The sequence below is a fragment of the Stegodyphus dumicola genome, chromosome 1 (assembly GCF_044657685.1).
Source record: "Stegodyphus dumicola isolate Sdum_Otavi_A_Nest chromosome 1, ASM4465768v1".
Taxonomy (NCBI): Eukaryota; Metazoa; Arthropoda; class Arachnida; order Araneae; family Eresidae; genus Stegodyphus; species Stegodyphus dumicola.
In genome coordinates, this window is record NC_140768.1 from 47,029,241 (window position 1) to 47,047,063 (window position 17,823).

A 17,823-nucleotide genomic window follows, 5' to 3' on the forward strand; every position below is an offset into this window, starting at 1 on the left:
ATCCAACAAAATATTAAAACCTTTTAAAAAGTAAAATTTTTGGATAAATATTTGATGGAAAAGTAAGTGTCCCATCACTTATGTGAGCCATTTTCTGCTCTGTTCTAAACAATTGTATTTTTATTAAATTAATATTTTAATATTTTGAGAAAATGTATGTTATGTAATAATCGTTACTAAATTTAAGTATGAAACACACCCACAAAAAATTTTACATGTTTTTTTAAATTAATTTTATTGCAGTTTCCTTTTGTAAAGCACAAGTGTCCCATCACTTTTTTGAGACACTGTATGTGCTTGATGATTTTTATAATTTATTATTTGCAGCAGGGCCTCTATATACTTCTGTTCTTTAAAGGAGAACTTTAATAGAAAGAGCTCGGCTTTTAATAGAAAAGTATGACATTGCTGATGTGAAAGCCGAGTTGTAAAGTATCTCGAAATCTCACTGTGGGACAACTTGGAAATTTGACTTCTGGATATCTTCCATCATCTTGTTAAGAGCAATACTAACGTGTTAATATGCAGGCAGATTTTTCTTGAACATGGATGAATACAGTGCTTTTATTCCCATATATATAAATAAATAGTTGAAGATCAGTTGGTCATCTAGCAGCGTCATTTGCAAGAGACCATACTGAGGTCAAAGGATTGTACAATGCCTGCTCTGTATTTAGTGCTGAATTGGCTGCTGTATATTCTGCTCTTACTTTCATCTCTAAGCAATTCCAGAAAAGGTTTATAATTTATGACAATTCTTGTTGTAAAAGCTTTTGATAGTTTTTCTTATACTCAGAATCCACTACTAGTTTATGTTCTTAGAATATATAAAGAATTAAAGAGCCATTTGTACGAGATTTTATACTGAAGGGTCCCTGAACATGTAAGTATAAAAGTAAATGAGCTAGCAAACAGAACAGCAAAGCCTGCAATTCTTTTGTCTATTCATCTTGTAACTTATTGTGATATCAAAAAGGCTATCATGCAGAGGATCCTAAATACATGGCAACTATTCTGGGCTTATCTCCTTCTGAATAAGTTGAGAAGTGTCAGATCAAAAGTAGAGTACAGGGAGACCACTAAAAGCCAGAGGGAGAAAGGGTTGTTAACCCATTTAATAACTGGTCACTCTCAAGTCACACACAATTACCTTTTGAAGACCAAAAAGTGAACCTGTATGTTCAAACTGTAATAGTGTTCTATCCATGTATCACTTTTTAATTGACTGTCCATATTTTAGCAAACTTTGATTGAAGTAATTTAGTGGGTGTGATTTACATTTTGAATTATTATTGGGAAAGAGGTAAACAGCAATTTGTTTCTGTTCCTAAAAGAGACAAGTTTTTATTATTTAATTTGCTTCTGATTTGAAGTTTTTTATTGGTCTTTTAATACTATGTATTTTATTTATTTACTTATTTATTTTTTAAGCTCAAATGGGCATTAGTTCAGAAGGGCTATTAGTCTCGAAACAGCATTTTGTATAAAATCTTCAAATGCGTTGAATTCAAATTGTTGCCATCAAATATTGTCGCCCTGTATTATATTAAAAAAATTTAGTAATGAAAATGTGCATGAATGTATGTATGTTTCTCGCATAATGAAAAAACAACAGTTCCTAGAACCTTCAAATTTTGAACATTGTAGTCCTCCACCTGAATATGGCCACCCTGAGGTCAAAATTTTGAATTTGTTTTATTATCTATTTCATGTTTAGTGAAACTTAAAAAATTTTTTTGATTAAGAAAACTCAAGGATTTCAAAGCAAGTAGTAGCAACACTGTATGGAATAAAACATTTTTATTTCCAGCATGTGAGAGGAATTGGAAATTCTATAGATATGTTATTTTAAAATATTTTTAGCCCAAATCCTCTCGAAATGTGTATTTGTGTGTAAATGGGGGGGGGGGGAACACCACTCATTTGGGCATAACATAAAATCTGAAAGTTTTCAGAATTAAAAAAAAAAATTTTTTTAGTCTGGTTTTGAATCTTAAATCATTATTTGTGTTCATTTGGATGCTTATATGTTATGCAAGACTAGATTGTATAACATATAAGCATCCAAATGAGTATCCAAGTGATATTTATATGTCCTGTATACTTATATAGTGTTTTGGATACTTGTATGTTATGCAGGTTAGTGTGAAAGATAATTGCCTTCTCCAATAATTAATGGTTGAATTTGATGCCAATTGGTAAATATCTCTATTTAACATCTTTTACAGACATCCCTGTTCTTACAAGAAATACATTTTGCATGCCGTAGACAAACTGAAAATACATTTTGATTGATTAAAGTCTGTTATCAGTTTTTAGTTTGGCAAGGAGTGAGAAGAAGGCTACTGAACATTTAGAGATCAATGAGCTATCACTCAGCATTGCCTTGAGTCATAGTTAGCAGAATTTATGTAATGCCAATATGTAGGAAAAGAAAACCCTTTCAGAGCCATATTAACAGCAGTTGTAGATACATGGCTACCAGAAGCTATGTGCAAAAAATAAATGTAAGTAAGAAGATCTGTGCTAGAAATAAATAATTTTGAGATTACTGCAAGAAATAGTGTTTTAAGGGAATACTATTGCATAATTCACCCAAGTCACAATTGTTGGCGATTAATTTTTTGCCAACCTAGCATGTAAAAAACAGTAGCCATTTTAACAAATGGTGGCACACTGAATATTATATAAAATAGCAATGAATTAAATAAAATTATAAATGCAAGAAGCATATATAATAAAACAGTAAATATTACATAAAGCAAACATCCGTAACAAAACTCTCAAATTTCATAAAACAGTATGAAATTAAATTAAAAATGTAGCAAACACCCATAAAAAAATATTTGATTTTTATTTTTTATTTTTTTTTTTTTTTTTTTTTTTTTTTTTTTTTGATCCAGTTCACATGCACGGTGATCTGTTTTAACTTACAGAACTCTTGATATTACGGAGCAAACTGGCACTGAATTCCATGTAGACATCGACCTGATTTAACTTTACAAAAAATCTAACAGTTGCATAGAGAAAATTATTATTATAATCACCTTAGAACAGTTCATAAACTACTTTTGACTTGCAAGATTTCTATAATAATGTAATATCAGAGATAAAGTAAAGCTATCTATATGCATCATTTTATATGCATTGAGTTAATGTAACAGTGATAATGAAAATTAATCTGGACAATATTTACATTTTAACTGCTGGTAGATACTGTTTAATTATCAGCTTTAACCCCTTAACTGCCGCAGAAAACGTACAAGATTCATTTCCCAGTGCCACGGTTTTCACACAGACGTGCGTAGTTATGCGATGTATTAGGGGGAAAATAAGTGCAAGTTTTACTTTCTAAAATCTGTTTACTTTCACAAAATAAAGAATAAAAGAAAAAAAATGAATGCACAAAACTTAATGTTTTGAGTAAAAGTATAATAAAAAGATGTAAGTATAATAAAAATGATTTTTTATAATAAAAAAGATCCCTAAAATGGAGTTTCGATCAATTCATTTTTAGACCAGTAAAGTGCAATATCAGGTTTCAGTGTTATATCTTGTGAAATCAGTATGCCTAAAAAAACATATATTTCTTCTGAACTGGTTGAATGCCACGATTTTGTTCTTGATTTTTTGTTTGCAAGGTGCTGGTTTGTATACTCATCTACAAAATGGTTAGTTTCAGTAATAATATGAAGCACAAGCAGTTCTTCAAAAAATAATTCAAAAAAGATAAATGGGTTTGAAACATCCATTATATATTTCTTTATTCCTGGAACCTACTACAAAATGTAAATGAAAACGGAGGACACAGAATAAAAAAAAAGTACATTTTACTCAAACAACACCAGCCAATACTGTGCAGTCATTATTTTCATCACTTTAGACACACCTATCTCTCCAATTTCTCTGAAATATTATCATCCTTCTCATACTTTTTCAAGGTCATTGTGGTGTTGCATTAAAAGCTTTGCGAATAATTTTGCGGGTAGCAGCACAAAGCAAATGATAGTAGTTTGGAAGGGCGTATATATACACCCATGGCAGTTAACGCATCGGCTGAGCAAGGCGTATATATACGCCCGTGGCAGTTAAGGGGTTAAAATCTCTTAAAACTGGTTTTTTTACTTTCCTTCCAGACATTATCTCCAAAGAATTCCCCAATATAACTTGGACAATTTGATCATTTGTAAAATACAACTTCACAGGATGTACATTTCTACACTCAGCTGCTACTAGACAAAATACCTTTTTTCTGAAATAATCCAGCATTTTCTTTTTTATTATTAGGCAAACTCCACAGCTGCAGTCTGATTCATTTTAGGAAAAAAAAAAAAAGATCTAATCTCTAGCAGAAATCACAAACAAAACCCTCAAACTCCAAAATCACACATTGGGTGACATAGTGCTTTGCCCGTTGATTCTTGTCATTGGTTGTGCGGATATTGCAATAGTTCCAAAACTGTATATTTTATTTTTCCTATTTGTTTAAAAATTCTTTCCTTTAATACTTATTTTAAATATGAAATTCCAGATGTCCTCTTGGCCGAACATGGGAAGAACATTTTGCATATTGGTACAGTGACATGGGGCTGTATATTGATTGTTATGCTAATTTGAAAAGAACTTGGGAAAAAATTGTTACATTTTTCAAAATCAATTGTCCTCAGATATATCAAACCATTAAAAGTATGTATTATTTTTTAAAATTTTTCTGATAATTGTAATCTGATTTCTTTTTATATGCATTTTTGTCGTACCTTCTTTATTTTAACTTATTTCTTATTAACTTCTTTATTTTAATATTTAAAATTTTTATGCATTTTTATTTCTACATTAAAGATAGAATTTGATTATAACACAGAATAGTCCGACATCAAAAGTCTTGAAAAGTATGTCTCCTTCTTGATATTCTGTTGTATTGGGTATTCCATATTATCTGTAGTTCGGAGCAGTGAGAGGGGGAAAAAATGCCACAAGTTTTTTTAAATTTAAGTTTTGAAAGGCAAGCAGAGTAATAATAGCCCATAACATAGCCAGAATCTGGCAGTTCAAACAGTGCCTGTACTGTCTTCCCACACATTTGCATGATCATTTAATGCTGGTGTAACTAAATATAGAAAAATTTAATGCAGAACCAATATATTCTCAGGTTACAGGAAGCTCCTTACTTCATTTTGTTGGTTCATAAGTATATTGGTAGAGAATCTTGCTTGCTAGTGGGCAGGTAGTATTTGACTTATCTTGGTTTTTGTAATTTATTCTTTAAAATATCTTCCATGCTTGTTTTCTAGCATTTATCCTGTTTTAATCAATAACTCATAATTCTAGCTGTTTTGCTATGTAAAATTTTACTTACTAGAACAATGGTACACAAACTACTTTTTTTTTTCCAGCTTCCCATTTTGTGTAAAATTTTGTCATGAGCCCTGAATAGACAGTAGACTTTCTTTCAGAAATTTTTGCTTATGTTTCTGCCTTATTAGCGGACTTAATAAAGCACATAATTTTATGAGGTAGTGGTTGTATTTATGCATATGGATATTTTTTAGTGAAAAAGTCATGTTAATATTTTTTAGTGAAAAATGCTTTTGAAAAACTTTCTATCATAAGAATTTAGTGTGAGTTATGTGCTTGCAAAGAGCTCATTCATGGCTGCTTCTGTGTTTGGATTTGTGCTGGAAATTACAAGCCAGAAATCTTCTTCTGGATCCACTCAAGGCATGTTTTGTTTTAATGGAATTTAATTTTATAAATCCAGTTTCACATAAGTAGGTCAATGCAAACTGAATGAAAATATTAATTACCTTTTCCTTCAAATTGGCATTATGGTTCCCAATCAATAACCAAAATATTTAGCAAGTCGGAGACATACAGTGGTAGCCAAAATTGTGGACACTTTTGGAAATTTTTGTTTTTGAACTTTGTGTGCTTATAGAAAACGTTACGTTTCACAAAATGCAAACTTGTATATATCATTTTAAAGAGAATTTATTACTGAATTCATTACAAAACACAAAATTCAATTATTTGCAATACAAAAAAAGTTAAACGATAATAGTCATTGATATACATTAGATAGTGATGATTGCAGTGAGTTATCAGTACTTAGTAGGGTACCCTTTATTTTTGATTATAGCTTCACATTGACGTTTCATCGAGCTGACAAGAGTTTTAAGCTCTTCTTTCGTTATTACATGATGCCAGGAAATAATTAAAGCCTCAATTAGTTCCCTTTTATTTGATGGGCATCTCATTCAGACAAGAGTTTTCAAACTGTGCCACAAATTTTCGATAGGATTGAGGTCAGGGCTGTTTCCTGGCCATGAAAACAATTTAACTCTCTTTGTACGAAACCACTCAGATATTTTGGCCATGTGGCAAGGAGCAGAATCCTGCTGAAAAATAAACGAAGCATTATTGGGAAAGAGATCTCTGTTGGAAAGTAAAAGTTTTGGTTCTAGAATAGTGTCAATGTATTTTCTGGCGTTCAGTGTCCCATTGATGACATGAAGGTGACCAATACCATCTGCTGACATGCATGACCAAATCATAACACTAACTGGGTTCTTCACAGTTGCTTGAATGCAGTTAGGATGTAGCTCTTCTCCTATTCTATGTCTTACATATTTTCTCCCATCACTACCGAATAATGATATCTTAGTTTCATCACTCCATAGAACTTGTGACCACTGATCATCTGTCCAATTAATGTGTTCCTTTGCCCACTGTAGTCTTTCTTTTTTTCGTTGCTGAAAATTAAGATAAGGCTTTTTTCGTGGAATTCTACCTCTCAGTCCAATATCTGTTAATCTTCTCCTGATTGTTCTTGAACTGACAGAAACACCAGCATCATTCAGATCACTTCTGATGGCCACTGATGACATTTTTCTATCTTGGAGACATAGTCTTTTTATTCTTCTGTCATCAATAGATGTGGTGCACCTTTTTCGGCATTTTCCTTCCTTGTTTTTTATTGAATTTGTCTCCTGATATAGTAAACAAAACTTTCGGACTCCAGATGTAGTCACTGAACCACCCACCTGTCTTGCAATTTCAGCATAGGAAAGACCACTTTCTTGTAACATGATAATATTACATCTCTTTCTAGGTGCCCAATCTACTCTTTTATTTGATGTCATTGCTTCTTGACTAAATATTAAAAATTTTTACAAAAATTCCTACTTGTAATTACAGTGTATAAGAAACAGGTCCTCATTCTACAGAACAAAGCAAAATAATGAATTGTTTTAAGTGTAAACATGATGTCAGCTTCTACTGGCAGTTACTAACATTTGATTGGTACTCAGAACAAGAACAGTGATTGGCCAGGAAAGCTAGACGTTTACAAACCACTTCATAACTGTATTTTTTATTTATATTAAAGTACATATAACTTTTTTTGTATTGCGAATAATTTAATTTTGTGTTTTGTATTGAATTCAGTAATAAATTCTCTTTAAAATGATATATACAAGTTTGCATTTTGCGAAACGTAACATTTTCTATAAGCATACAAAGTTCAAAAACATAAAAATTTCCAAAAGTGTCCACAATTTTGGCCAATTTAAGTTTTCTTAAAAGAATTCTGCTTTTAGGAAAAATGCACAAATAATTTGAAAAAAAAAATTAGTAAATTTTATAAAATTATTAAAAAAGTATAAAAAATTATTATTAAAAAAGTATAAAAGTATTATTAAAAAAGTATAAAAGTATTATTAAAAATTAAAGTAAAGATATTCTTAATATATAGTAAAGATATTCTTTGATTTATTATTACATATTTATCACGGTAACATACATTTTTTGCATGTAATCGTTATAATTCAGCTTAATGTGATGTTAGTATTTTCCACATCAAATTTTTTATTCATCATGATTATCAAAATGTTAGTGCAATAAAACTTTCTTCTGTGTTTCCCCTACAAATTGTAATTTGAATGCACAGTGTTTTGTCTGGTTATAAAAATAGGTTGCCATATATTAAGAAGTTCGCCAAGTGAACTATTCTTGGCGAAAACTGATAAAAAGCGCCAACATAAATTTGTGAATTTCTCCATAAATTTCGCCCCAACTTTTACAAAATTTCATATTTAGGCATAAATTGAGTCGTAGAATCGAAATATGGAAAAAAATTGGTATGTTATTTCAGAAAAGGTCCGATTTCATGTCAAAATATTTATGTTAGAATAGAGCTATATATAAATCTGATATATATCCTAAGTCGCGCTTTCGAGACATGAAGAACGCAATTTGAATTTTGTCAATCAGCCCAATAGAACGGGAGATAAAGAACTGTCCACCCTGTTTTTTCCCCGCAGTGTACACATGTATGTCTGTGTATAACACACTCACAGCGACACATAGGCTTAACATCTCCATTTGTCAGTCAGTCCTTACCATCAACCATCTTAGCAGATCTTTAAGGCAAGCATCTAAGGTAATGAGTAAATACTGCAGAGCAAAATAAAGGAAAAGGCTGAAACAAAGGTTGTAAGGTTCAATGAAAAGGAAACAAAATGTAAAATAACTTAATTATTTATGAAGGTAAATCTTCAAAATATTAGCATCCATTGATTGAGAGAAAAAGAGCAGTTGCTTTGAGGTGTTATGAATGATTCAGATTTGTTTGAACAGTCAAACTGAAATACTACTACATAATACAAATATAATGCTTAGTATATATATGTAATGCAATAAAAGAACAAAGAACATGAGGTGTAGTTATTGTGTTCAGTATTGTGTTAGGTATCTGCTTTACTTTGGTAAGGTTCCAAAAGTACAGGCCAATGGAATTTATGTAAAATATCTCAAAAAGAGATGCACAAATTTTCCTTTTCTTAAGAAAATGAAATGAAAAGCATAAATATTCAGTATGCATTTTATGGATCAGTAAGCATGCAAAGGGTTTATCCTTTCGCAATAGATGATGAAATAATAAATATTTTTTTAAGTGTAAGAAAAAGTTCTTTAGATGATTATTATTTTGTAGAATTTACATATCATATAAATTTATATGTATACCCAATATTTAATCTGCATTATTTTCTCCGATGATAAAAATTTTTTTTAATAAAAACCTTTAGTTATTCTAATAATTTTGAAACTTTGTAAAATTAAAAAAAATCATTATGTATTTTATTTGGATGCTGCCTGGTAATTACTCCAGAAGTGATCAAGAATTATCAGTCCTTTGACATTTCCTGGTCACTGATAAAATTGTAATTCTTTAAACTACACATGTATTTACTTAGCAGTAAACGTTTTATTGTATTGAAACTGAGCAGTGCTTATTTTTTGCCAAAATTAGATGTATTAAATTTGATTATTTTTACAATGAATGGATATTGATTTTTGAACAAGCATTAATCCTATGTAACCAGCATCTTTTATTATTAAAATCTAAGTTTTGAAAAACTGAAGTAAAATTAATTTATCATCATAAAGTTGGCAATGAAGGTAAGTTATTGCATTTTTTAATTTTCCTTCTCCATGATGAATACATTATAAGAATATATATATATATACAGGGTTATCCAAATTAAACTTCCCCAACTCAGAGGCCTGTGCAGAGTGTTGTGTGGGGTCATAATGTGATGAAATTTTAAAAACAGACACTTAAGATCATGAGCTCGAGATTTATTAAACAAAAAAAATTAGTACAAGAAGTTGCCGACATGTGGCGCTGCAGATCAACAAGAGCCGTGGTTCTCCACAACTCTTTCCATTCACAAAGCAGTGTATTCCACAGTGGAACGCAGTAAGTCCACATTAATTCCACGAACATGTCGAATAATTGCCTCTTTCAGATGTGTCAAGGTTGCTGGGTGTTCTAGACCCGATCCTTTAAGAATCCCCATAACCAGAAGTCGCATGGCGTGAGATCAGGCGAGCGGGGAGGCCAAGTTGTAGGGAAACAGCGGCTGATCACAGGTGCATCGGTAAAAGTTGCCTGTAACACCTGTTGAACGCCACGAAGAATATGGCGAGGTGCACCATCCTGCATAGGTATCGTGTCCTGGACGCGGCCACGTTGTTGCAGTTCAGGGATCGAAACGTTGTCAACATGTCCTGATACCGTTTTCCTGTGACAGAGCAGGTTTCGAACCCTGTTGGAGTCACCTCTTCAAAAAAAAAAAAAAAAAAAAAAAAGGCCCAATGACGAATGATGCAGTGAAACCGCACCATACAGTAACCTTTGGAGGGTTCAAGGGCCCTTGATGGATTGCGCGCGAGTTTTCAGTTGGCCAAATGCGACTGTTGTGTGTATTCGCTTGACCATTCAGGTGAAAATGGGCCTCATCCGTCCAAAGGATGTTCCACGGCCAAGCAGCATCGACTTCCATTCTGGCAAGGAACTGCAACGAAAATGTTTCCCGAACTACAGGATTCCCGTTGGACAGCTGATGGCGACTATGGATTTTGTAAGGAAAATAACCGAAGATTCGACGCATCACACGCCAGACGGTCGTATAGGGCATATCAACATTACGAGAAACAGTTGGCACACTGACAACACCATATGGCGATTGGCTAGTGGTATCCACGATAGCCAAAGCAATGTCTTCTACGCGTGCAGATTCCACAACCTGTTGTCCTCTACCTGGTAAAATTCCCAGCTGTCCCGTTCTTTCGAACTTCTTCATCATGTCTCGTAGAGCGCATGGTGTCATTGGTCCTCGGCGTAAGATCTTCAGCCAACGGAATGCTCTTATCGCAGCACAGGATTTCTCGTCATTCTGGTAGAAAAGTTTCAGAGCTTTGTCTTTCAATGTCGCCATTGTGCATCAGCGAGCTGGAAAAAACTGCCTGTGCAAGGCCTGTCTTCCACTTTTGTAGGGCTCGTCTTTTGGATACGTTGTGCAGAAGCTTTATTTCTGCAAATCACATTGCTGCAATATGCACATTACTAGTGTTACAGCACCACCTATCGGCAACTTCTTGTACTAATTTTTTTGTGTAATAAATCTCGAGCGCATGATCTGAAGTGTCTGTTTTTAAAATTTTATCACATTATGATCCATACAACACTCTGCACAGGCCTCTGAGTTGGGGAAGTTTAATTTGGATAACCCTGTATGTATATCCAGAATGCATCTATAGAAAATATACACATGTGGATATTGGCGTCTTCAAAATACTTCCTTTTTTCATCTGTGCACTGATTAGAAAGAATTTTCTGGAATTCTCATCTCAGAAAGAAGGCCTGTAACTCAATTTCTCAGTTAATATTTAGCACCTGTCTTGTACTTTACTATATATCAGTTATATAAGAAAATCTTCATCCATTCAAAGCAGCTCATGATCAGGAAAACTAGAGATTTTTGATTATAGAGATATTGCTTATTTAACTGCAATTACTTAATTAAATTGGGAGATTAAACTGAAAATTGGAATTGAAATTTGCATTTAAATTAAAAATTGGAAATATGTATATTTTATTAGGTGGAGTATCAGAAGAGGATTTAGATGTTGTTGAAGAAGGATTAGGACTAAATCAAAAACTGCCCATTGACATGAGGTGTAGTTATCGTATCCACAATGGCCAACGATTAACCTCCCCTGGGTAACATGTATTTTTGTCTCTTAGGTATAATTTGAAACATTTTTATGTAACAAATTTGTGTTTTATTGCCTTTTATTTATTTTATTCTTATCTTTTAAGGATTATGGGTAGCATGAGCATTCCAGGTCATTATAAAAGTGAATCCTTGCTAGATCTTGATACTATACTTGTTGGATTCAGAGTAAGAACAGTTTGTTTAAAAATTATGTGCATTTTAATGTCATACATTGAATCAGTTGTAGTTTATATAATTACTTATTTAACAAATTATATGACAAATATATTTAAAATATATTTGATTATACTTTAGTTTTAATGCTAGCTTTACTGAATATATATAAGTTTGAGTTCAAAAGGAGTATAAATCATATTTATCCTGTCTGAAGTAAAAGGTGTAAGGAAAAGATTAAAGGTCTTAAAATTAAAAGTGAAAATTTTTTTAAGATTTTTGTACAGGAAGTTAAAACTGGTTATAATAGTGGTAAAATCATTAAAATTAAAATTAGCATAATAAAAGCAATGAAAAATTAATAATAAAAGGAGCAATGCAAAATGAAAAATTATAAAAATAAAAGATTATGTGTGTAGTTTAATTGAAAGAAATATCTTTGCATGTTTATTGGCTTAACTAAATTGAAAATTGATAATAACAGTCTGATCTTTCTTGGTGCTTTTTATCTAATTCTGAGTTTATTTTCACTTTTTAAATAATACTTTCAGTTATTTTTTATTGATCTTTAAATTTTGATAAAAATTTAAATGTTTTGAAAAATATTTGTTAAAAAAATCATCATATAAGTTAAGGTTAATAATACTTTATAAGTAGCACATTATAAGAGATTCTGAAAGATATTGCTGCTAAGGATGTTAATGTCAAATTTATCACGTATAATAGGAACTTTCTGAAAGATATTGCTACTAAGATTGTTAATGTCAAATTTATGATGTATAATAGGAACTGATAAAAAAAGTATTTTGTCTCTGAACTTATTCTCTTGCAATTTTATTTAGTTAAAACATAAGATTTGTTATTTGATCATTTTATTCCTTGATTTTAAACAAAAATATTCCTTTGATTATTTTTTATGAAATTTTTCTGCGTTTTCCCGTGTGACTAATATCTGTTGCATTCTGATACACAAGATTCTAATTGATTTTAGCAATGGGTTATATATTGTTAAAATCAGGCTTATGTAACTGTTTTCTATTTTTAGGTGTAGTGTTTTTTTCTTAAAGATTTATTATTTATATTTAAGAGTGAATCCTAGCTGCATACCCTTCATCCTATCAATATGTTTCTTACTCAGTATGCTTTATGTGTCTTGACTTATTGAGAAAACCAACATTGAATTTATTCTATTGGAATTCTTATGTTCTTCACAGAAATTTTTATTAATTTGCTAGTGAAATAATTTATGTTATTACATGTAATGTTGAAAGTATGAGGTATATCCAGAAAGCTTAGTATAAAAGTTTTCTTAAAAGAATTCTGCTTTTAGGAAAAATACACAAATAATTTGCAAAAAAAAAAAAAAAAAAAAAAAAAAATTAAGTAAATTTTATATAATTTTAAGATATTTAGTCTAACTGTTGTTATTATTACATATTTATCATGGTAACATACATTTTTTGCATGTAATCATTATAATTCAGTTTACTGTGATGTTAGTATTTTCCACATCAAATTTTTTATTCATCATGATCATCAAAATGTTAGTGCAATAAAACCTTCTTCAGTGTTTCCCCTACAAAGTGTAATTTTATGGGGCAGTTAATAAGTTTCCATTCATAAAAATTTGAAATTGATGTTGCAGTATAAGGTTATGTTATTGTCAAATAAAAAAATATATTAGTGCTAAAAAATCTATGTGATTTTTTTTTTTTTTTTTTTTTTTAAATTCTTGGTAAATGTATGTATAATATTACAGAAAGACACTTAAGGGTTCTGTCACCATCAAATGTGCCAAGCACATTTGATGGTTTTTTTGTTTAATTGATGTGTGTGTAAACATACACTCATTTATGGACTGAGTACATATTACCATCCCTGATTTCAAAGGTATAAATTTAATGCTAAAAAAACTACTAATAAACAGTTGTATAAGCTCACTAAGTTTTAGTGACGCTTATTTGAATTTCAAACATTCAATGTCCATGCCACCTGTAACACAGGAAACACTGAGGTTGTAATCCAGCTCCGAACACACATTCTCAATATGTCTAGTGTGATGAAGTTGAGAGTAGAGTTTATGTATTCGTGAAGGTTGTTGAGTGTTGCAAATAATGGAGATACATGTAAATTCCCATGGATAAAAGTCACAAACTGTCAGGTCATTTTATGTGCAACTCCTCTCAAGATGGAAGGTCAGTTAGAATATCCCTTTCAGAATTAGAATCAGTCAGAAAGTATTTGATTGCAAGTGCGATCTGTTTCGCTTATTGTTTTAAGCCACTTCATATTGAATTTGTGTGTAGACAGATCAACATCAAAGTTTATTTGAACATATGATGTACATCTTAGTACATGTTTCATGTTTTTACTAATTGTAGCTTGCACCAACATTGTTTCTATGGGTTGATTGCCATTTTTGATGTCACTGCTGTTTAGCTCAGGGAATTATGCTAAGAGTACTCAAAAGGAAAGTAAAGAAAAATGTTGACTTAGGTGTGCATATCACAATTACCATCTTGTCAACTCAGGTTAACTTTTTATTTCATGACATCTTGAAATCAAGGACTGTTATTGTGCTCACGCCGTATCATTGAATCTCATATTTACATAAAGTTTATTGGTTTCACAGGTAAAAATTTGATATTGGATTTTGCTTGGTTTAATTGATATTGGTATGTTTTTTTATATATTAAGAAATTGTGTTTTTAGTATTAATTATATTGTTGTATCATAAAATACCATTTTTTATTTTGCTCAGAACTTTGGAAGAAACTCATTATAGCTTCCTTTTTGTCTCAGGAACGGGAAGGATTAAAAGGCTGCATTCCATTAACTCTTTGTCTCCATTCTGGTTTAACTCAGTATTTAGCTGTTACGGACGAGGACGGGTATGAACCTAATACTATATTTTATCCAGTTCAAAGTGAATCTGCTCATAATCGAAGATCCATGGATGCTTTTATTTCAGGTATACGATTTTAAAATTGCTTCATACTCATATTCAAAGGTACACAAATGCTTTTATTTCTGTATTACTGCAAATTTATAATCAGAGGTACATGGGTGTTTTTATATCATATATTATTTATTTCGTACTAATTTATGTAAAAATAATTTTTTACATCATTGTAAGTTGGGTATTTCATTATTGTTGTAACATCGTGTAAAGCAGTTTGAAACAGAATATACAGAAGCCTTTTTGTCTTTAGCCTTTTTCTGAAGATTTAATGCTAAGCATAATATTTTCATTATGTAAGATATTTAAAAAAATTTCTTAACAGTATATTGTTTTGGTTTATGAAAGCAAATGTGGTGTGTAATGTTTCAAATTCAAAATTTCAGTATGTTATGCTCAATAAATAATTTCCTGACTGTGATCATTTAGGGTAATTTTTACAGGCAGTTAAGCTTTATTTTAGTAGATTATTTTTAATCAGAAAGTCTAGTTTGGTAATTAAAAATAATTTATTACATAATATTACATTTATTGTTATAACTAATCAGCTCCCCCCAAAAAACGTACAATGCAGAGTGATAAAATTTTTCTTCCAACTCCTATTTATCTAAGTAACATTTAGTGATTACCTTACCTCATAAATTGAATAAAATAAGCAGTATCATGACAAATGTTAAAAAAAATTCCTTGAACTTATGTTTTCTTTTATTTAGTAATATATTACCTTACCTCATAAATTGAATAAAATAAGCAGTATCATGACAAATGTTTAAAAAAATTCCTTGAACTTATGTTTTCTTTTCTTGAGTAATGAAGGTAAATTTTAAAGTCATTTGGGATTGTTAGAATATAACAGCATTTTTACATTCTAATACAGAGGTTCTCAACCAGTGGTACTCAACAGAAAAATAGGTTATATAAAGAAGCAAAGTATTTTTAACTATTAAATTAAAAAATTAAAACCCCAACATCCTGGTTGACTTTTTTTTTTTTCTAATATTTGTAAATTTATGAGATCTGAGCTTTGTTCAAGAGTGGTGGTGGTAGTAGTACTTTGTAGTGGTAGTACTAAAGGTTTTCAATTTTTGTGTAGATGGTATGCGTTAGCTAAAAGGTTGACAACCACTGGTCTAATAGATTTCTTTGGCTTGCGTAGATAAAGGTTTATCCATATGTTATAATGATTATTATTTAAGATTATGTTATTTGAATGTGGTAAGCCACATAGGCTGCCTAAGAGGAGGGATGCTTTCATGGAGAACTTTGTGTGAGAAATTGGCTTGTGTTCATGTTACACAGGGAGAATAACATAAAAACCAACTATTCAACCAACCTGTTCACCTTAGGTTTGAACCCAAGCCAAATTAAACTCTCAGTATCCATCAATCTTAACTACTAGGCCACTGGTGGGCCTTTAGTTTTTTTTTTTAGCCCAAAGGGGTATTAGCTCAGAAGAGCTACTAGTCTCGAAATGGAATTTTGTGTTGAATCATTATAAATGGTTGAATTACTTTTCAGATTGTTGCCACCAAATATTATCACCCTGTATTATATTTAAAGAAATTAAATAATGAAGAATCCCCACGCATATATGTATGTTTCTCGCATTGTGAAAAATGACGGTACGTAGAGCCATCAAATTTTGAATAGCGTAATCCTCCACCCGATCATGGGCACCTGGAAGCCTGAATTTTAAATTTATAATTTAATTTGTATTATTAATGACATGACTGTATCAAATGAAAATGCAGATGTTAAGTTGTTGAGTTAAGCTTATCCATAACTGGTGATGAATCAAGCTACTTGGTGACAATTTCATGGTTAATGGGATAATAAGCAAGTACTAAAAAGTAGTTTGAGAATAAAATTATTAAGATGTAAAAGTCAAGAAAACTATATGTAGAATTTAAACAGGGGAAATAAAATTATTATTGATTGGATTGGGAACTTTTGCAATGTTTAGTTAGCTACTGTTTTATTTATTACTTATATTTTAATTGATTAATATTTATTAATTATATTTTATATTTAATTAATAATATTTTTGACATTCTTTTACAGGGACATCATTTCAAGACTGGCTTTCGACTCATGCTGATCATTTAGCTAATGAAGATTATGTTATAATACAAGATCAGCCTTTTAGGTAGCATTTTACTATCAATTAGGAGTTTAAAATGCTTTCTCTGCAATTAGTAGATTTGTGTCTTTTATGCCTAAGCAAATAAATTTCTTTACTAAACATCTTCTGCTTGGTAATACTCACCAATGGGTTTTTACACTTAGTTAAAAGCTAAATGCATATATGCCAGAAGTGAAAAGTGATTTTTTTTTCCTTCCATGCTTTGAACTGATTATAACCAAAGTTTAAAAAAAAAAAAAAAAAAAAAAAAAATTTGATATTGTTTGAATTTGCAGTTTTTAAAAATTTATCTGAAGATATTCGGAAGCCAATGTAGACATCAATTGTAATTAATTTTTTATGTTTAATAAGTCCACATAAATTAAAAAAGCTCATTATATATATATGTATATTTAAATGTGCTTTTGAATTAACAGTGTTCCACTCAGCTGGAAAAACCCTATAAAAGTTAGTGAAAAATGTAAATATTTTAAAAAATTGGGAACTTTCCTCAAAATGTCTGGGGTGTTAAAACAAACATCTTAACTGATCAACAATAAAACTGATCATAGATCATTGCTAAATCTCATAAATTGTTTTAAATAATCATGTCTTTAATATTAATATATAAACAAAAATTAGTTATCTTAAAAAGAAAGCAAATAAAGAATTCCCTCAATCTTTGTTTCTTTTGCTCAAAATGAACTCAGGTTAAAAAAAATTTACCACAGTTAGAAAAAATATAATTAAAGATTGGAAAAAAAATTTATCAACCTGTATTTGCCCTCTTTACCTGTTAATGATTCCCCCCCCTTGAGAAATGTAACTGTTTTATTACAATTTTCTGTAAAAGACTAATTCCCTTTACTAACCTTAACTAGTAATTACTTTAATTATGAAAATGAATAATAGAATTTAGAAATTATTACTTTATGCAAATGTATGTTATAATAACTAATTATGTAAATTAAAGAAAGTTTTTAATTTAGTATAATTTTTAGTTGTTCAAT

The 17,823-nt window shown here is 30.6% G+C and overlaps 1 protein-coding gene across 4 annotated transcripts in view; it reads left to right on the top strand.

Annotated features, from left to right (window-relative positions):
• The window catches only part of LOC118187686 (F-box only protein 3-like), a 47,087-nt gene that overhangs the window by 14,637 nt on the left and 14,627 nt on the right, over positions 1-17,823 (top strand). For 3 of the 4 annotated variants that reach the window (XM_035357956.2, XM_035357957.2, XM_035357958.2), the window contains 5 exons: positions 4,532-4,686; positions 11,443-11,563; positions 11,663-11,744; positions 14,535-14,703; positions 16,753-16,837. In XM_035357956.2, the coding sequence (XP_035213847.1) occupies positions 4,532-4,686; positions 11,443-11,563; positions 11,663-11,744; positions 14,535-14,703; positions 16,753-16,837 (612 nt within the window). Of the gene's footprint in view, positions 1-2,312; positions 2,508-4,531; positions 4,687-11,442; positions 11,564-11,662; positions 11,745-14,534; positions 14,704-16,752; positions 16,838-17,823 lie in introns of all 4 variants that reach the window. The other variant, XM_035357959.2, reaches the window with a different exon arrangement.